Source organism: Cynoglossus semilaevis, chromosome Z (assembly GCF_000523025.1).
Source record: "Cynoglossus semilaevis isolate Cse_v1.0 chromosome Z, Cse_v1.0, whole genome shotgun sequence".
Classification (NCBI taxonomy): Eukaryota; Metazoa; Chordata; class Actinopteri; order Pleuronectiformes; family Cynoglossidae; genus Cynoglossus; species Cynoglossus semilaevis.
This window is the reverse complement of record NC_024328.1, coordinates 18,267,273-18,289,163: the sequence shown is the minus strand read 5'-3', so window position 1 is coordinate 18,289,163 and position 21,891 is coordinate 18,267,273. Positions and strand designations below refer to the sequence as shown.

The 21,891-nt window shown below is 39.2% G+C and overlaps 1 protein-coding gene across 1 annotated transcript in view; it reads left to right on the top strand.

The window, feature by feature from the left end:
• arb2a (ARB2 cotranscriptional regulator A) overlaps positions 1-21,891 on the top strand; it is a 151,488-nt gene that overhangs the window by 102,895 nt on the left and 26,702 nt on the right. The window contains exon 10 of the mRNA XM_008336743.3: positions 5,549-5,633. Coding sequence (XP_008334965.1) covers positions 5,549-5,633 — 85 coding nt within the window. The remainder of the gene's footprint in view (positions 1-5,548; positions 5,634-21,891) is intronic.

Below are 21,891 nucleotides of genomic sequence, written 5' to 3'. Positions count from 1 at the left end.
TTACCTAGTCAGGATTAGGTAAGTGACATTCTGTCTGTTGTTAAGATGCAAAATAAATTAAATCAAATTAACAAATATTTGACCAATATGGTTTTATCACATCATCTGTCTTTTTAAATTTGCCTCTACTCTGTTTGAAAATGAAGACAAATCCAAAATCAAATTATCTTTATCCCTGAATTTTATAGAAAACAGTCTGGCTTTACCTAAAATCTGTAAATCTACAGATTAAACCTAGGAAGGCAGATTACTGTAAATTCTCATTTAAACAACATCACACAGCACGACCATAAGAAAACACATTGACTGAGCAGATGCTATAGTACATGACAAGAGGAGCGGCATAATACTGTGAGTGCTGCATAAATATAGGTGTCCTATAGAAATGTGTGCAAGTGGGGTCGGGGCACCGAAGTAGCAGCACACACTCTGTTCTCTTTGGACATAAGATAATTCATGCCCTTAAGGGTTCAGCAAGTCACCATAAGGTTGGACCAAGAAATGAGAAAAAGAGAGTGAAAGAGAGAAGATGGGCTTTAGAGATCAGTACCTGCTGGGCCAAGCTAGGTAGTCCAAATGGGTCAGATGAGGGACAAATTACGTCACTGTCCAAGGAGGAAAGAAAAAAAAGGAGAATCAGGAAAGAAAATGTGGGCAGAAATAAGAAGAGGCAGAGATGGAAAGACTCTTCAACTGAGACGGAATAAAATAGACACAGAAATAAAGTATGAGAAGTGTTCAATTATTTAAATCCTATTGCCACTGAGAAAGCACGAGGTAGAACTGTGGAAAAAGAAAAACAGACAGGCAGGTAAGGTGGGAATGGAGTGAATACAGATGGAAGGAGAAGAGATGAAGAGATGAATGTGGGGATTGATGAGTGGAATGGTGAAGAGAAGTGAGTGAGAAAAAGAGAAATGTGAATGATGGTGTACAGCTGGCAGCCTGTCACAGTCTCCATGGTGTCTCCTGTCACCGTGCTGGCCTGCTGTCACACTCTAGTGGCCTGCCCAGAGCGCACAAACACACACACCGACATTTATGCACAAACATACACAGACACACACACACACACACATTGAGGACACTACAGTCATGAATAAACCATCCTAATCCATAGAGATTATTCAGCAACTGGATGAGATGGAGCTACAGACACTTAGAGAGTGAAATGCTCAGAAGTATTTTCCAAGAAGTTAGGCTGCAGACTGTTGAGGGTGTTTAGGTTCATGAGACCTCTGTACACAGTTTGTGCAGTTTGTTTTAACATCTGTTTGATTTAAGGATTTGTGGATACAATTGACACATACACTTACCTGAGGAATTAACTCTACTAATATTTTTAGTAGATGTCATTTAATAATTATAATAATAATAATAAAAAAAATTAAAATCTGCACAGTTTCTTAAAATTGCCTCAAAAGGCTGAACGCTGCAGTGTCTGCAGTCTGTAGTTGAAAATGTCTGGCTCATCATGAAAAGGGAAGTCGCACAATGGCGTCCATGGACAGTTGAGCAGCTTATGCCAGAATGGACAAAAATTCCATTTGCAAAGTGTTCGCAATTAGAGTCTTCAGTTGCCATGAAACCATTAAAAACATAATTAAGTTGAGATTTTATTGTCTTTAGGATGTACACTAACAATTCTGGAAATGGGTTTCATAAAATAGATGGCCACTGACACTGCACAAGAACATTATCTGGAATGTAAAGCCAAACCTCATGAACACAGTCACTCAAACACACACACACAAACATGAACACAAACATACACACAAGACTAGTCAGCAATACCAACAAACTGAACAGCATATTTTTATTGCCAAATGTTGTTGTTTGTAACTGATTACTAGGGCTGTAACGGTACACTAAACTCACGATACGATATGTAACATGATTTTTATTTTATTTTTTGCTCTTTGTTTTTTGTTATTTAGTGAAAGAGCAGGATTGGTGACAGGTTATTATAAAGGTTTATCTGACTCCCTGCCTAACAGACCTAAAGTTTCAGACTTAAATTATAAATAAGCTACGTTGTCTTACAAGATGTTTTCATTTTATTAATGTCACTGGTTTTGTAATTTAAAAACTTGGTATCTTTAGGGCTGTGATTTTATTCAAAATCCATCCAGTTTTTGTTATAAGGTTATAGGGTTTGACAGTCATGGAGTCATCTACTAATGTCCTCTATTAATGCAGACGTGTACAAGTGACAATTGCTATATTGGGTATAAGCACATACCCATTTGCACCTAATGATGGATGCATTAAATCAGCCTACCACCTTTACCACAATGGTTTGGAACATTATTATTCTGTGCCTTGTGTGTACTGTATCTTTGTGCGTGTGTGTTGTTTATGTCCTAGAAGCAGAGCAGCTTCATCTCTGACTTGCACTCATCATCACACAGGCAAATGCAGACATACAAATAAGTGAATATGGCAAAAGAAAAAAAAGCATCTTCTGTGTGTGTTTATCATTTGTTCATTCACACTCAATGTGCTTATTTTTGAGCCTTTTTTTTACTACAAAAATAGTGACTGTTGTTGTTGATGTGTAAAAGTTCAAGGGTAGAGCTTTTCCACAAAAAGCCATTTTGTCTGTGTATAGAAGTCAAGAAATAGTTTGATATGTGACGTTAGGCTTCACCTGGTTCTGCGAGATAGTGTAGTGGTTGGGTTTAGTAGACCTAACCTTTGACCCACTCCCAGCTCCCAGGGACAGATCCATGTTTAAATTAAATCACACTCTTAAATTTCAATAATAAAAAGTTGTCAATATTTTAGGGATGCCAGAGGTAACATTGTCCTTGTTATATATTATAATAAATAATATTAATATAATATATTATAAATACTTAGCCCAAATGCTCAACCTAGGTATTGGGTTAGGCTATAGTTACTTTTTTTTCAGTGAACTATCGTGAAACATTGACCAATGTCAGACCGATACCGAACCTGAGAATCAGATCAAGCCCCCACTACAAATATATATCCACTTAAAACTTTTAAACAATGCTCTACAGTACTGCTAATTCGTATTATGTCTGAGGAAGTGATTCAGAATTAAAGTGGAAGAAAATGTTTATATGGGTATGTCCGTGCTGAGAACTGGGTTTAGTTATGTGAAAATGTATCTTTTTGCCTAAGCTCAAACCCACACACAGACCTAGACACATCCACAGAGCAGCGGAGGTGGGAGGAAAAGTCAGATCTGTTTACATGTTTGTTTCTGTCTGCCTGTGGATCAGTGGAGTCACTGATCAGTGGATGAACCGCTTCAAGTGATGATGCTCCATGTCAGAGGCAGCCGATGTGATATGCCATCCTTTTGTCACATCAACCCATCTTTAATCCCAGCCAGCAGGCCTGGCCTTTATGTGACTGCTGTTGTGCCTGCAGTGTCTCACAGCACCGGGGCTGAGTGTGTGCTCCGTGCATGTGTGCAAGACTTTCCACATGTGTGGTTGCCTTGACAAATCTATTCAAACCTCGGCCTCCTTGCCTCCATTGGTGGTGATGGTGGAGATGAAGGGTAAAGGGAGGAGGGCTCTTTGAAAGACTCTACTCCTGCGCCTCTCTCCAGCTGCCTTCACACCCACTGCTCCACAGCCCAGCTGACATCTTCCTCCAGACAAACTGAATGAATTAAAGGAGACACAATAAGACACTTGATGTAGCAGTCAAGGAGCCCCACTGCTTCTGTGCCGCTCTACGCCGCTCTGCCCTCGAGCCAAGGCTCAGAGGAGAGCACATCCAGGGCAAATCTAAAAATACACAATATGCCACTGTTTACCAGGATGACTTGTCATCATCTCCCAACGCTGAACCCCCTCCACTACCAAACCCAATCTTCTCCTCCTCTGCTCCTCTCCTCTGCACCAAGCCTCACATCCCTGAGCTGATCGTTCCTCAACCTCTTTGGCTCTGGTTTCTTCCCACTGCTAGCACTTTTGATTGCCAGATCTGAAGAAATGAAATATAGAGAAGTGGACAGTTTCAATTTGTACTTCAGTTCATTTTCTTGTGATTGAAAAGTATTGTCTCCGGCAAGTTTCTTAATAAAAAAAAAAAAAAACCCTTTTCTACACGTCGCCCAAAGAAATGTGTTTACTTTTCTCTTTTTTTCTGTTACTTCCCCCATATAGAAAGCAACTTTTTTAATTATCCCAAAATTCCAAAGAAGTCCATAGTTGGCATAACAAAATAATTTTTGCTAAATCAAATTACTTTTTTAAACAAACAAGACAGACTTAACTAGGACTAGGATGAAAGGGTGAATGTATGTAAAGGTACACTTTGTAAAGGTACACTTTCCCTCCCTTCTCTATCACACTGGGAGTCCTTGTTGCTGAGTACAAAAAATGTGTAAGTGTGTGTCGGTTTTTTGATTTCGTAAGAGTTTCCAGGTTTCCAGACCTACTTATCTTTGACAACACATAGACACACACACGCCTGCACAGAGGCCTGTATACAGGCCTGCACAGACACACACAAACATGCACAACACTATAATGACTGTCAGGGGCCAGGGTGAAAGGAAAACAAGGGTAGATAAGGAGTGATTCCAAAGGACGCCAGCTACACGTTCTAATCTCTTTACATTTTCTCTTTCTTCTACTGAGCGTTTATCTTATCTGGGGGAACGTCTTCTCCAAGCATTCCTCGTCCACCTCCGTCCCTCTCTCCCATTCCCTTGTTTTTGTGCTAACCTTACAAGACACAGCATACCAAACTACATTGCACAATGATAGTAATCCTTTGCCACCCAGGGGATGAGAACCAAAAGGATGGAATGAAAAAGTTTTGTGCTCCTGTTAGAAGTTTGTTTAAATTCTACATGCATTCAAAGAAACAATGTTTGGAATAATCTGAGGCAGAATGTGTCAGTGCAACATGAGATGGTAAATAAAGACAGCAAAAAGCTGGATAAAGAGGTCTCCTCTTCTTTCTGACAGTGGAGTTGTCAACCACAGAGGTTTGAGAGGACTAGGGGTTATGGGTCAGCAAGCTGGGCAGACACCCTCCCCCAGGACACCAACTGATCTACCGTGTTGGAGTAGGCCTCAGCTCTGCACCACAAACAAACGCCAAGCTGTCTAAGCAACATGTCACACAGCTTCTAATTGCTTGTTCCTCTTTCTCCATCTCACTTTCTCTCTCTCCCCGGCCTCTCTCTCTACCTCATACACACATACATCACCACTTTCTCGCTTAGTGCTTCTTCCCGTCTGCTCCCCACCTGTCTCGTCTTCCTTTGTCTTACTTACCAAACTTTTTTCTCTTCACGCGTCTTTTTTTCTCTCAGAGTTTTAATTAAAAGAACATTTCCATTATGTACACAAAGTTTCCCCCAAGTTAAATTTCCATCTTCAGCATAAACACTTGTTTCTGGCTATAACAGTATATTGTTATATTACTAACCTAAAATGGCATATACTGCATATGCTAAATGAATAGTAAATACTGCAAATAAAGCAATAATTGGGATGATATCTTAAAAATATAAATATAATATAAATTTATTCATATGTCGTTTTCTCCACAGCACTGTTGTAACTGGGTATCAAGTGCAGAACCTCTGGACACACCGCTGGAAGCTGTGCTGCCCGACTGCCCAAGAGTCTCTGCAGGTGACAAGCACACAAACACATTAACAGCAATACCGATGATTAATCATTGTTTTTAAGTTCATAGTTACCGCCTCAAAATCAAATATAAAGAAAAAGTTGGTGCAATATAGTGTTTTATTTTACACTAATTTAGGGAAAAAAACAACACAACACTTTTCTGGTTTCTTGGAACAAAGAATGACACAAAGGAAAGATCAATATAAAAAATATACAGCTAGAATTTTTTATTCTTCCTCAGCAGCATACCGTGTATTATAACACAGTCATAAATATTACATTATCTGTCTTAAATCCAAACGTTAAATGCCTTGATTTCTCTATTAGTTTATGGTCAGTAGATTAATGGCTGATAAAATGGCTAATTAAAACACTTTTGTGCTTCAGCATCCCCTGTTCGTCTTTTTGTCTGGTGGATAAAGCTGCACGACCTTTTCATGTGTTAACATCATCTTTCGCAGTACTAAAAGGTCACTTAACTTGAAGTTTATATGAATGGAAAGTTAAAAGAATTAGAATTATTAATAAGTGTATTTCTACTGGAACAAGTGTTAAAAACAATAATTAATTCAGGTAAATATTTATGCTAAGTGTAATAACCTTACAACCAGTACATGTTAAAACCTTGTATTTTGTATTGTATTCATCAGTGCTGCACATGTGGGTGTAGACCTGTGTTTTCAAGGTTCATTGTTGTCCCTATAAGCATGTATGTAAGCGTGTATGTGTGTGTTTTACTAGTATTGCTTCTGTAGTAAAATGTGTGTATGTGTGCACCAGTGGGTGTTTGGGTAGATTTGAGGTCTTAGTGCGCCTGATTGAGAAGGATCACTGACTGAGAAACTGAAGCAGCAGCAGATTATCTCAAACCACTGATGCACACAAAAACAAAAGCTGTTTCCTCTCTCTCTCTCTCACACACACACACACACACACACACACACACACACATACTACACAATAAGGCTGTTTAGTTTTAATTCTATTTTGGTAATTTTGTTCTACACTTTTTGACTCAGTTTTTCTTCTGCATTATCAATGTTTCTCTCCGTTTCTGCCTAATCTGCTCCTGTGGTGTTTGGCTTCCTGCCCTCATGCCCTTGCTGTGGTTGCCTGGCCTTGATGATGCCACAGCCATCACGGGAATGTGTCCTTAATGTTGGATTAGGGATGAAAGCTGTAATCCTCAACATGACAGTTGATGAGGGATGATGATTACAGTGTTGTCAGAAGAGTTGACCCACTTGGAAGGCTTGTATGTCCAGACGCTCACAGGAAAAAAGAAATCCAAATGTTAAAAAAAATTATGCTATAAACTCTTCCTGCCCCTTTGACATTTGATTCTTATTGGTATTTTTCTAAGGCTCTTGAATGTATTGAAAGTCACTGTGGACAAAAGTGTCTCCCAACTGAGTGTGTGTAAACATATACCTTTGATATTGATTGTTTTGTACGTGAACGCACTGAGGAGGTTAGTCTTTGTACTTTTATTCTCCTGGATCCCTGTGGTGACATCATTCTGAATGTACAGGCCACATGTCAGCGAGGACATCTCCAACACTGCTATCACATCTCAGCCCCTGAAACACCATGTTCCACGCGGAACAGTGTGGGAGGTTGGCCTTAACATCTTCCTGGTGAATCAGCTCCTTAAATGTCATCTATCGCTTAGTACAAAAAACCCATTTTGTATTTCATGTTCAAATGTCAGTTTTCACTTTCATGTTTTACGTCTCTTCTCAGTGACTGGCTTCTGTCAAAAAAAGGGAAAAAAAAGACCTTTGAGCCAAGATATCTTGCTCTACTTCTTGGAACCGCTGGTATGCCTGATATTGTCCCAGTCTCGACCTCTTTGACACAGCCTCCATCTGTATGTGTGCACTATTGACTTGTTTTTCTATTGACTTTTGCTACTTTAACCAAGCTGAAAAGATCTGAGTCTCCGGCCTGTTAACAGAGCTGCCAACTCAGCTTGTCTCTGGTCTTTTGGTGGCAGCTTCTGATGTCAAAGGTTGACCCTGTTGTCTTTGTGTCCTTGGCAGCCTGGCAGGTTCACAGGCAGCTGCAATTGTGGCGAGAGCTGCAGCAGAGCAGCAGAGGTGATGAGGTTGAGAGAAGGTTGAGGGAAAGACTGTCAAGGCATTGCGACCCAACCCTTCAATCAACCAACTCTCAACAGCCCCCCAACAGTCACTGCTGCTCAGCTAGGAAGACTGCTACTGTGTGGGTTGCTATGGCAGAGAATGTGTGTGTTTTTGAAAGTGGGGTAACTCAGAGTTGACCATTAAATGTCTCAGCAACAGAGGAGAGCAGACCAATGGGTCCTTGTTGTCATGTGTCTGCATGCACATATGTATATATATGTATATGTATATGTATATGTATGTATATATATATATATGTGTGTGTGTGTGTGTGTCTATACAGCACCATAGCAGGAACTGCTGCTCTAATGTGACGCGAGAATGAACCTGGTCTCGGGGCAATTTAGCTGCTGCTGCTACTGGTTGTGTGCTCAGACGGACAGTGGGACTGGTCAGACAGCATGATGGGGAAATGGGTTGAAAGACAAATCTTATCTTTGCTCTTCTTGTATTGCATCCTTACATATGCGGTGAATTGATGTTATGAAACTTAAGTCAAACATGCTTGGCAGGAGACAGCTGGGATACAGAATTAAGGATTAAGGTCTCCTAACAAATTTCTTCTTTTAAATGTTATAAAACCTGGATTTATCTCCTTTCGTTTCTTCAGCTAAATTCCCTCTCATTGATTTAAACATTTTCTTATCCTTTTATTTCACTTGATTCTTCTCTTTGTCTTAGGAGGGGTGTTGTTTCCCCTGAAGAAGGTCATTCCTTACCCAGGCGTTTGGCTGTGGCCTTGCAAGGGAGAATTTTATCAGTTAGCAGCAGACTAAACACAGGCTAAATATTGAGATTAACTGGCTGTAATCTCCTCTGTGTGTTAAGGTATGTGTACACAGGTATGTGGCAGTGGGGTGGGGTGCAGGAGGAACAGGGGATGCTGAAGCACTCGTGGATGTATCAGTGCCAAGACAAATGCAACTCAGGCTGATGAGTCATAGATAAACTTGAAAGTATAAAAATATATACCGTATATATAAACAGTTGTTTAATACGTTTTATTTTTTTTCTATTTCTTCTGTTGCAATGTTTATTGATTTTCTTCTGCCTGGAGAGATTGATGATGGGTTGTTTGATCTGCGAAGATGTTGTTTGGTAGATTGGAAACTACACAAGAACGCATGAACATGAGCACACATACATACACACACACAACTTCCTCTCGGGTGATTACTCATTGTCCAGGCTGATTATTAATTACAAAGGGAGAACTCTCTGAAGGTAAACACTGATTAATGGCTAACAAAAGTAAGTTAATGTCTTACCTGTACTTTAATTACCAACCCTGCTCTCTTACAAGCGTCCCAACACAGGGCTGTAATTAACCCTAATGGACTGCCAAGGACTCACTTTCATTTTCGCTCACAACATAACAAAACACTCACAGTGAACATTGTTCTCTGCTTTTTTATTGTTGCTGTTTTCATAATTAAAAGTTTTTGTTTTTTTCCAAGACGGTGCCTATAGTTTTGCAGAATTTTTAAAAAGATAGTTGTAAAAAGCACATGCTCACATATCATTTGCGGGATGCAATATATTCATAATTTGCTGTATCCTGCAGTGGAAATGATTTTGACTGTTGCCCTCGTCTTTCTCATTTGGCAATTACAACCCCAGCTGTCTGCACCTCTTTACACTCTCCTAACACACACGCACACAAACACACACACACACACTCTGTCTGGCTAGTGTTTGTCCGACTTAACTCTTGCAGAGGAAACCCACTCAAATTAACCTCAGCCCCAAAGACTGCTGTTTTTTCAGCTTGGTCAAGTGGAAGTCCGCTACATCAATTGAACTGTCCGTGTGTTTTCACATTATCTGTTATCTTAGTGCGACTGCCACACGTCTGTCCTACTGCTGCAGGAAATAGACAGGTAAACTCTGGTGATCCGGACCTTAACCTCTGACCTGGATTTACTCATGTGGGATCAGGCCATTGTTTGGGTCATGTATTGTGATGGGCTCCATTAGAGTGTTGGGAAAATGCTGACACCAGGGACTCCTGATGTGGGTTGAAGAAGAGTAACAGGACATACATCTACACACATTTCCAAAAATGTTGATGAACTTAAAAGTGAAGTGAATTGTAAAATATGGTATTAAAGAGTTGATATGAACCTTTATTTAACAGCCAGTGTCAAGGCCTTATTATTTAGGAATTAAACAGATTTGGCACTTTAGAGCATTATATCATTTATATAAGTTGAGCATCAAAAACACAATGTATTCACCTTGTCATCAATAAAGATGCAACATTAACAAAATTAAAAACATTAACAAAGCACTTTATTATTTTTGAAAGAGCACCAACGTTTCTATTAGAGGTTTGGCAGATGAAAAAAATGTTGAGGACACCAGCTCATACTGAAGTGGTTGGATCAGTGCAGAATGATAAGTGGTTGCCTTTTTTTAATACTTTGGGTTTTTTTTTCAGAGCTAGACAAAGGTTCTGCATTCCGTTTTCACAGATTCAGGTTTTTGTACAGCTGTGTGAAAAAGGTGACATGGAAAAACTTTGGAAAGAAAGAGTCTTAGAATATTATGTGGTGGAATTTCATTCACCAAGGTCATTGCTGTGGTATTTGAGATTGCATCCGAATTAATAAAATGAAATTAACTGTAACCAGGTATTGTGTGTGTTTTGGGAAATATCAGATGATAAGCAGATTTGGGTTCAGTGCTATAAAACCCTGTGAAAGACTAAATATCTGCCAACAAAATGTTGAAAAAGGCCAGCTGTAGTAAATTACATTAACTGTATTCTTGGATTTTTTTATTTTTGCTCCTAGGTTCCTGACATGAACACAGTAGCACAGGGACACAGTTTTGAATTAAAATACAGAACAGGAAATGTCATGCTGAAGGTTGATACTGTGGCTCTCTTTAACTAAGGAAGCCACAAACAAGGACTCAACAGACACAATATTCAAGTTCTCTTAAGGCATGTAATGTACCAAAAAAACCAATTAGGGCCATGTTTTTTTTTTTTATTATTAGATGGATGCAGCCGTCTGCTATGAAAAATGAAGCCTAAGGAGTAGAAGACACAGATAAATTAGACATTGGGGAGCCACTGGTTGCAAAAGAAGTCAATAGAAATCAATAAAAACATGTGCCAACTCTTCATTATAGTTTATAACATTAGTAAATGCCTTTTCTATGGAGATTATGGTGTCAATTACTGGTTTCAGGTCTTCTCCAGGAGAATATGATTCCAAATTTTGTAAAAAGAAATATGACCAAAACCTTATCCACGAGGACAGGACAAGAGTTGCAGTCAATCAGAAAGGTCAAAACCAGATATTTTGTTGTGGAAGTCATGACTTAGTGAAATTAAAATATTTTCAGTAGATAGTATATTTTGTTGGGTCTACATGATTGAAAAGAGGTTATTGTGCTTACCTTACAACAAGAAGGTCACTGGTTTGATTAATAGTCAAAGACTATTATTGTGGAGGAGTGTGGTGTTTACATGTTCTCCTAATGTGTGCAGGATTGGTTAAATAGTCCAGTCTAAATTGACTGAATGAATGATTGCAAGTGGTAATAATTTTTGTCTGCATACATGGGCCTGGAAAGGACAGGCAAACTGTCCATTCCTAAGGATTGTGGTAGAAAATGAATGAATTATCTTTTATAGAACATATTTGTAAAGTTTGATTCCCTGCAGATAAAACTCTTACACAAAGATCCAAAGATATTAGCCTGATTGTTGCTACTAATTTGACTGAACAGGTTTTGCTTTATGACACGGACAATTTTCACTATTACTATAGAACTTGTGACCCGATGTTGATAGATTCATGCGACACATCATGATTTTCTGTTTTTCAGGATCTATTTTTTTTCTTAGTGAGAGATATATCAGTATTGTCCCAGGATACACAGCAACCTTTTGTGCCATTGAGTTTTTTTTTTTAATCAAAGACATGTTCACTTTCATTCTGCTCCTTGATTCAATTCTGTAGGATTGTCCTGGTTTTATTGATGGATTCTGGTGCTCTGCTTTCTGTTGAACTTGTGTATTCATTTAAAAATCAGAGTCGGAGATATGCTGACACAGTCAATAGATGAGACCACGCAGCTCGTCCAGAATTAGATTGCAGCTGTCTGTTTGTCTTAACTGGCAAACAGGAAGAGTGTTGATCAATACGTTAGGCTAATAATTATACACATGCCTATGATAACGCTGCTCACCTCTTTACTTGGCTAACCTCATTTGCAGATGCATACTTTATTTAATTTCAGTGGAAAATATTAAAGCCGAAGCGGAAACAAAGTAAAACGCAGGTTTTCATAAAGGCAGCTAGTGCTTCTATTGCACCATCAGTGATTCTCACCTATATATATATGTGCATAAACCTGTGCATGGCTTCTGACAGAATGTGATGTGTGATGCATAATCACATATCTTATGCAGAGCACTGAACAGTCAGGCTATTGTGATTATGCTAACTAGAAGCATGTCTGGAAAGCCCAGTCTCTGGTCTTTAGTTCACCTCTGCACTAGGTTAACTCCATCCAGGAGGCATTTTATCCTCTTCTCCTCTCCTCTACTCTATAGCCATCATCTTGGGGAGAACAAAAAAGGGTAGGCAGACAAAAAAGGGAGTGCGCCTGGCATGCATAAATGAAAGTTCAACAAGGTTCAATGAAACACTTACACAATTTGCTGCAATATACTGGGGTTTTATAATCTCATTATCATCTTAGTGCCAGATTTGCCCATGAGGGCTGTTCTGTTTTCATTCTTATTAGCTCTTCAGATTTGTCCATTTGTCCTTCTGCTACACCCCTCACAGCCAATCACTGCAAATCTCTAAAACAATACCCCCCACCTGCCTTGTTTTATTCACAATTTGATTTGATTTTTTTTTTAACATTTTTTTAATGTTCCTCTTTCCACAACACTCATTGCTTTATTTATGATTTTAAACTTTGTTTGATGCTGTAGGGCAAACACTGTTATATCCGCTGCTCAGCTAGTAACTGAACAAATGCCTTCCTTGCTGATGTCTTCTTAATAATCTGTATTTACAGTGAATATAAAATGGTGTGTTGTAAAGTCAGTATGGGTGATGAAATGTATTTACAGTATCAATTCAGTATCAAAATCAAGGTTTTTTCCTTGAACTTTTTTTACAGGCAAAAATATACAGAGAAACTGCTAAAAGACTAATTTCATATTGACTGCATTGTACTCCAAAAAAGAAGGTACACAGGCAGAGTGAAAAGGGTGAACTATTTCAGTATCAATATACAAACGGTATAAAGGAGCCTTTACTAATATCTTGATTTCTGTGAGTAAGACTGGTTCATCTTTGTGCTAAAATAGAAGTTTCTAAATTTAAAACAAACATTTTCAGTTTGAGGTAGCAAAAATATTAGGCCTGTCTCCATCTGAAGTAAGAAAATCAAACATAATCATTGTATTCTTTTTCAACATAAGGGTTAAAAAGAAAAAAGAAAACCTTGTGTAATATTTTCCAGGTCCATGTGTCTAATATATACAAGTTTATGGACTGTCATTGAACTTTTTTTTTCTATTGCATTTGGATTGGATTGTAACATTTTTGAAAATGTGGTGAACTGTATGTATGCAGATGACAAACATTGAGTGTGATAAACGATTGGTTGCTAAAGAGAAGTTCTATATACACAGTCATTTAAGTCACAGTGTATTGTGGGTCAGATGGGGGAGCTAATGTACAGGGTACAGTAGACCAGGCCACAGGCTGATCTCAAATCCCCAAGCCGCTTAGCCATTGTGGGTAGTGTCCATCCCTGGTCATTCAGCGGGCACCCTCAGATTAGTGCCTCACAGACATGGATCTCATTTGCCCATATGGCCTCTTGTCATTGAGTCAATATAGGCTCTAATCTTCCTAGCCTTTACCCCTGACCTCAGTATGGCAAACTACTTAGAAGAAAACAACACACAAACCAATGCTTACACCACATTTGATTGCTGCAGCATGGAAGGAATCGAGCATTAGGATGGAGATAAAAGATAAAAAGAAAAAGAATCCTGCTGCACTCTCGATCATCGGGGGATATGTGAAATCATAGCATTTGATCGGGTAGTGGTGAAGTCAGAAAGCATGAAATACAGTTTTCCTTAACCAAGGAGTTTGTGGCAGTGTAAAAGTATTTAGTGCATTTTCTGGTCTTGTGGTAGTATGATATGGTACAAAACCAAAACTATAACATCTTTTAATGAAATCAGATGAATGATGGTCATCAGGTTCTTATGAGATTAATGTTTTATGTGTTTTGTTTCTTCACACTCAACTAATAAATAATTCATTATTTGTTATAATTCCCTCTCACATACAGACCGTTTGTGTAAGATGTTATATTTAATATGAACAAAGAGCAAACTTTTGGATCTTTATCAATGCCTGAATGAGAAAAAAAAATCCTTGAGTCATGATAAGCCACAAATCATCATTTTCAGTCGTTTCAATTACAGTATATTACATTTCTTTAATAATAAGGTACAATGGCTGTCAAATTTTAAGTATCAAGCACGGACCTTGAATTCTACTTTTGAAAAAAAATTTAAATTTTTTTTGTGCCTTTATGTCTACAACAGAAGACAAATTACCCAGTAAACCCACTTTTTTTTACCAGAAAAAATCACAGAGGAGTTGAATAACAGCAACAGGCACTTGTCGAGACAAGTAATAGATGAAGCTTGCATATGTCCTCAACAGCAGCAATTGTGCTTATTGTGCCTTAAACTAATGAGATAGACTGTGCTGATGCTATGGGTCCTACTCTCTGACCCTCTTCCTGCTTCTTGTTTTTTATCCTCTGGCATTCTCTGACCATCACTGGCCTGTCACATCTCTTGGCAGCACCTAATGACCTTTGACTTTTGTGTCAGCTGACATTTCAACTCTGGAAGCAGGCTGACACTGAGCCGTAAGCTTCCAGGAGAAAAATGTAGTGTGTGTGTGTGTGTGTGGTTTGTGCAGTACATGCACCTAATGGTGTCTTGTGTTACAGAGAATATTCCTCCGTTATATATATATGAAAAAAAGATAAATACAGTCCCTACTTTTTTAACATTTGACACAGTAACAACTTAAATAACTACAGACTATAATATAACTATAGTTATATAATATTATATATTATGTTTTATGTATATATTATATTCCTAGAAGCTTACTAGCTTACTAGCTTTTCTAAAACTAAACTCATATTTGAATCCTAGAAAAACCTGCTCTTTTCATCTCACATTCTTATATATCCTGCTGGTTGGTGAGCGAGGTTTAACAGGACTTTTTGTTAAACCTCTCATTGTTAAACTCGTTAATTTACCAGAGCATTTCCAAACAAACATTCATGTCGGGTTAAACCAAACTTTCTTCATTGTGAGTAAAGATGCCAACACAGCAACAATGCCTCTTACCCCAAGACAACATCCACCACAGGTCCAGTGGTTATAAATCACAATTAACATTTTCATAAAAAAATATGTTGTCATTAATAAAAAAAGGTAACACTATTTTAACACATTAATAGGGTTAGGGTTAGGGTTATGAGGCAAACAGAAGCTAAAATTAGCATTATACTTGTTCTGGTAAATAGTCATAAAATGTATTTTATATCATGTTCAGGCTGATTACAAATATTAAAACAAATATTAAAAATTAAATTATAGTTAAGTGTTAATCATGAACCATTAGGGGTTTGGTGACTACCATTTTTTTGAGCTTTTACACTTGAAAACAGATGTAAGTATCCATCAGATATACTGTAGCTACTCAGCTACACTTGTACCTATTCTCACAGGAAGAAAACTGTTGTGTGTGCAGTTGTTGCTGTTGTTATCAGTGTGACCTAGAGACAGCCTGGTTATCACCTCTGTGAGCCTCTCAGGGCTAAACTTCAGAGCCTGTGGAAAAAACACACCACTCCTGCCTTCCTCCTGCCTCTACAGCGGTTTGCTGGTCAGTTAGCATGCCCTCCAACTGCAGGGCTCACCTCCTTATCTAATCAACATAGACAGGCCACCTCTACACACAAACATGCACACAAACACACTCACAGAATCACAAGCTCTCAAAGATAGTCTAACTCATGAGACAACACTTAGTAATACACACTCAAAGACTCATGCAGCCACATCGCATGTACACCCACATGCTGATAATGACTGACAAACCTGCATTGATCTGAGCCTGTCCTGCTCTTCCAGATATGACCGGCTGTTACAGTGAGATGTGGGAGTGGCCCAAGGGCAGTAAAGAGGGTCTAAGGTCAAGTGGTAGACATGCAGATTAGGTACTGAAGGGCACCAGTAGGTTGGACAGAGGGGCTCCGGGACATTTAGGAAATAAATTGGTCCTGAGTGAGCTACTGAGATTTCCCTTTCCCATCCAGGAGACATAGTCACCTGACTGCTGTGCACCTCTGCCCCTCCTTCAAGCCACATTCACCTTTAACTTGAGTTTGTCTGGGGTGCAACCTTGAGATGCAGTAGGGTGAAGCACTTCTTCCAAATTCTTCTTTCGCTTTATTTTAATTTCCCTTTATTTTGCTAATGAAATTGATCTTTCCTTCAGCATGCACGCCACCCAACCCCGATGCTACATAGTGCACTGACCTTTTGCCCCTAACCCAGACATTTGAGCAACATTTGGCCAGATAATGATACCCTTAACAAAAACACTAGCTTTGGAGAGCAGAGAAAGGCTGTGGAGGGGGCTCGTACTTTGTATCTGAAACACTTTGTTAGTGCTAAGTGAAGTTGGCGTTAGTTGTCGGAACCGAATCGAGGAGCAGCAGAGGGAAGTAAATCATGTTTGGCACCGGGCAGCTATCAGGTAGTAATTAGTATAGCTGACATCCTAGATGAAGGAGTCAAGTCTAGGTCAGGGCAAAAAAACTTCAAGGGTTTTAACAAGTGAGGGTTGGAGGCCAAGCCATGGGCCTCCCGCCCGCCCCTTTTTAAATATAAGCTCATGCCACAGATTTGCTTAAATCTGTATTGACCTCTAACCTTGAGGTGTTGCAGCCAGTCACATGTCAGGGTGGGCTCCTGTAGACCACGCTGAATGTGTTCATATTAGATTATCTCAGTAGTCTTTATAGTCAAGACCCACTCAACCTGGACCAAATCAGAGATTTAGCCTCATACAGAACAAAGCTTTGACAAAGATGTTACATTAAATATTTAACCCGTGCTTGAACCCATAATGTAAGAGTTGAATACTTGTATGTATATTTATACAGAAGAGGTAAATGTTTCAGAAAATGTCATCAGAGATTTGTCACATTGTCACACACAGTGATTTTAACTATTTTTGTTGTAATAGATTGGTGAGACTTCTACTCACCATCTACTTTAATGTTTTCCTGGTTCTTTAAAGAACTCTAATCTTCTAATGCAGTTATAATCTCTTTTTATACATTGATTATTAGTCACCAATCACATAGTATTACGTGTATGTATATATAAGTATTATCATGTTATCAAGCCATTTTTAGAAGAAGATTGTGTGCTAAAGTATTTCCAAAACAAGATTTGGAAACATTACATTTTTGCTGTATTTTAGTTATTTGTGGCGCTTTTTATCTCTCATATACTGCCCTAGTTTTGTGCATTGTTTTTTTTAAGCATGGGTTAAGCTGTCTTTCATGAACTAGACAGCCATTAGGTCACTGCAGTGTTGATCTGACCCCTGACCGGCTAAGCCCCAGCCATGCCCCTCCCCACCTCACCCTAGTAGTTCACCACACACCTGCCCACCCTATGCCCTGCTCCATCTCTGACCCTTTTTGGAAATTATATTATGGTGTATAGATCATCCTCCTTGCCTTCCTCTATACAGTAATCCTATTTGCTCCATCATGTGTTAGCGTTCACAGATGGTGTGTGTGTCTGCGTGTGAGAGAGACGGCACACTGACGTTGTATGACGCAGGGCTCCCTCACAGCTGTTTGGACTCTGGCTCACTGGACCCTTTGTGTCTAACCCACACATCCCTAAGAGGGTGGTCCTGCCCAAACCCACATACACCCATAACTAATCCTCAAAATGTGTATCAGAATACACACTCTTATATTTTGTAAGAACACTTTCAGCATTTGTCACAGGACAAATTGTACAATGTTGCAACATATTTTTCTGTCCAGAGGTGCAATTAATTTGTTCTTAGCTGGTGCCAACACCCTTCTTCCATGTCCAGTAACATGGCAGCAACCTATCGTGTGTAGATGTAGGTATGTAGCCAAAAAAAGTGTGGCTCATTGATTGGTAGTTTGGTTCATAGGAAGATAACCAGTACATTTAATGTAGGCGAGTATGCAACAGTAACTCATACTTCTTAGAATGTACTATATCTTAAACAACAGAATAGTGATGTCTCTGTTTGTAATTGTAATTGTAAATCAATAGTAAAGGCTTATCAAAATAGTAGAACAAGACAACATGGAATGAACAAAGAACATCAAAACAGGAATAAACATTACCTGCTGTTAAAATCTTGATTTCTGCTGTAACATTCAGATGATAGGGTCATAAATTGGCAGTGTAATGTCGTGAGGGATATTTTCTTGGCACAGTTTGGGCCCCTTAATACCAACTGAGCATTGCTCAAATTCCCCAGACTTCCTTAGTACTGTTACTGACGGTGACTAGTTCTTTATGGCCATGGTGTAGCTTGGGATGGGGTGAAACAGGAGATTTACACCATGGATTTTCAGCAGACAGAGTTGCTCTAACTGCGTAATTTCCCTCTTGTGAATATGTATCACATATCCAATGACGTTTCCAGCATCAGCTTGGATCTAAGCTACGGAGAATTAGGAAAGTAGGCAAAAGTACAACCTTAAATATTACGGTGTTTAGTTCTGAAACTTCATAATAATAATGTATCTTAATAATATCACTTATGATTCACAATCGACACCTAAACACACTTTTGTCATTTCCTGTATCATCATGGAACAAAGACTACCACTCAGCCACCACTCCATTCCAATCTCGCCGTCCTCTATTTCACTGCCCCGGTATTTGCCGTAATGAAAATGTTACACTGAATGACTAAATGAAGTTGGGCTCTGTTTTGTTTAGACCAGTTGGGTGGCAGGTTGTGAGAAGATGTGGGGCGGTTTGTGAGTTCCCACTTATTGTTGTGCAGAAGAAAAGAGAGGGTGAGAAAGAGAGAAAAAGAGCCCCAGCAGGGATCGAGTTTTTTGGCAGAAGTTGGCGTCCTGACGTCCATGTTTAGTTCCAGCTGAGTGCCCACAGTGGGCACGGCCACGCTGCCTTCACTCTAACCTCTCAATCAAGGATCAAGGATCTTTTTCCCACTTCCACTCTCAATTTATTCTTTTCTTTTCATCATAAACCCCTCCCTCCTCCTTTTGTGGACAGAAATAGAGAGAGATTTTTAAATTGATTTGTCAAAGCTGTATGTTGGGTTTCCAATTATTATTAGAATATTGGAATTTTTGTTTTTCCTCTTAATTTCTTGCATTAGATCATTTGCATTTTAAATATGAAATATACTTTTAATGATTATTTCGAAAGATGCAAAAAGGCAGGTGTCCGAAACCGTTCAAGTCTCATATTTTTTGCAGATAAAAGCTAACCATCTTATAAGGCAACATTTGCTTCACACACTGTATGAACTGGCAAACTGATTCTATAAATAGCTGTTGCTACAGTACATATAAGTATGCTGTATTTGCTCTATCATACAGCACATTTTTTTGTAAACTGTGATTCAACCATACCTAAAACACAGTTTATTTAGTAAAATTGTGTAATGTAACTGGTGATGTAATCAAAATTCTCTTGTTTTTGTTTGAGTAAATTCTATCATTTTAAATTGCAAATTTTAGGATGTGCTACTGAATCATTCCTCTTGTGTTGGCACCAGAAACACAGAACTGGATGGGCACCAGGCCAATATTACAGGGGGTCGATAGCTGTTATATGGGCAAATGCTTGCAGACAACCACCTTTTGGGAGGCTCTAATGAATTGCAGCTGTATTGATCTTCATGGGAAATGCTGGTATGATACAGGAATAAAAACAATGAGTGAAAGGGGAGGTGGTGGAGGGCAGGCCTGTTTGTGTAGTCTTTGTCAGGATGCAGATAGTGAGATCAAGATTGGATATTGATGAGATCAGAGTGAGGGCAAAATGGGCGCGGGGGTTGACTGAGCCACACAAGCTTGAAATAAACTGTCGGACGCATACCGACAGTCATTACAGTGAGGCCGCCTGGCCCTCACTCAACCTTGAGCCAGTCGATAAGCTATTATAACCATGCAAATTGTGGCCAAATCAGAGACCTGACATATTGGTATTATACCCCTGTGCAGCAACCAGGTTATGCATCATTATTGGGGGCCAGAAACAATGTGCATTATTCTCCACGGTTGTTTGGTGTGTGGACTCATAAGAGGAAGAGACAGAAAGAAGAATAAGAATGTGTGTTATATTTTTCTCTCTTAAAAGAGGTTTTATCTGACTATGCCTTACACAATCATATCTACTCTTTCTTTCCATTTTCGTTCCTCCCCTCTTCCAGCAGGACGGCAAACTGCCAGGTCATTTACACCCAGTAACAGTGAGATGCATCCAGCAGACCAGAGTTTGGATGATGTAATTTGTGCTAAAGGCTGTGTAAACACGATTCATGACCTTGGTTTGAGATTTGTCAATAGGGCTGGAGAACAGAGGAGAGGATTGTGTGGGGTAGCTGGAAGTCTGCTGCTAAATGATTGCTATGATAACCTGAGATATCTCAGCCTTACCTCTGGTCCAAGCTATGCTGCTTTAACCACTCGTCTGCCCTCCTCTCTCTCTCACTGCCAAACTCTTCGATCGCCTCTGATCCACTCCTCTACCTTTGATATTGAAATACTTATTTTCTCATTTGTCCTCCTGTTGCCCTCTCTTCATGTTCCCTCTGCCCTTCTCCTGCCTTTCTCCCAATCCATGTTCTTCTTCCTTGATAGCAGCCCAGCGTGTCCACTATCCTTCCTCATTTTCTCTGCTGCTGTATTTCACTGTTTCCTCGCTGTCGTCTGTCCTGTCATGCACTTCATAAGCTCCAGAGGTCAACATAAGTAAACACTGGCCGACAGCCCAGACAACACAGACCTATTGATCTGATTTGGTTGAGCGGGGAGGGGTCTCTTGGTGGTTCTCCAGGAGGGTTATGACCTGCAGGCCTTGACTGCACTGTTCTGAATTCTTTATTTTTGGAGCGTTTAGGGAAAAATCAGAATATCAGGCCAACAGTCAGTCGATTTTGATCCACTGAAAATGCCTGAGGGCTGCCAGGGATGCAGGTGCTTGGCTTCAAACTTTGGTCCAAAACAGGCTGAATGATATAACACATAGAGTGTTTTCACAGACAGCCAAAATTTTTAAATTTCACCAGGTTTCCCTATCAGATTACTATATTTGAGAACCTAATGTTTATTTAAAACAAAGCTCCATCCTGCTAAAAGTAAGCTTTCTGTTAATTCCCAAAAGCCACTTGCACTGAACATGAAGAAACTAAGATCATTTTCTCTATATATTGGAGGACTCCACATGCATTAACAAGGAAAAATGAATGTTTTGGGGTTTTTTTTATTTTCAAACCACAAATGTGATATTTTCTTTTGGTCTCCATTGGCCCCAATGAACCCTAGGAAACCTAGAACATAATAATATATTTTCCTATATTTCCTATTTTTCCATTTAATCTTGCGACAAGATCTTGAAAAAATCTTTAACATTTCTTATTATAAAATTTATACTAAGAAACTCCTTGACACAAACCACCATTGCTTCAGTGACCAAGCTTCAGTTGTGCAACAGGCACAGTTGTGGTATGACAAACTGCATGGCTAATAGATAGTCTTCTAACAAGCATGACAATGGGCATAGGAAATGAAATACCAACAATTTTAGGGCCAACGCTGCAGTTGATGTAGGAACTCCTGGATTGGCAGGATTTCACTTGTGAGTTTCTGTATGTTGAATATGTCCGAGGCCTTTGGCCATTGTATTAGCATAAATCAATATCATAACCTGCAATATGTGAAGCAAGTGTTTGGAAGTTTTTATTTGGAAATGTGTATTAGGTTTT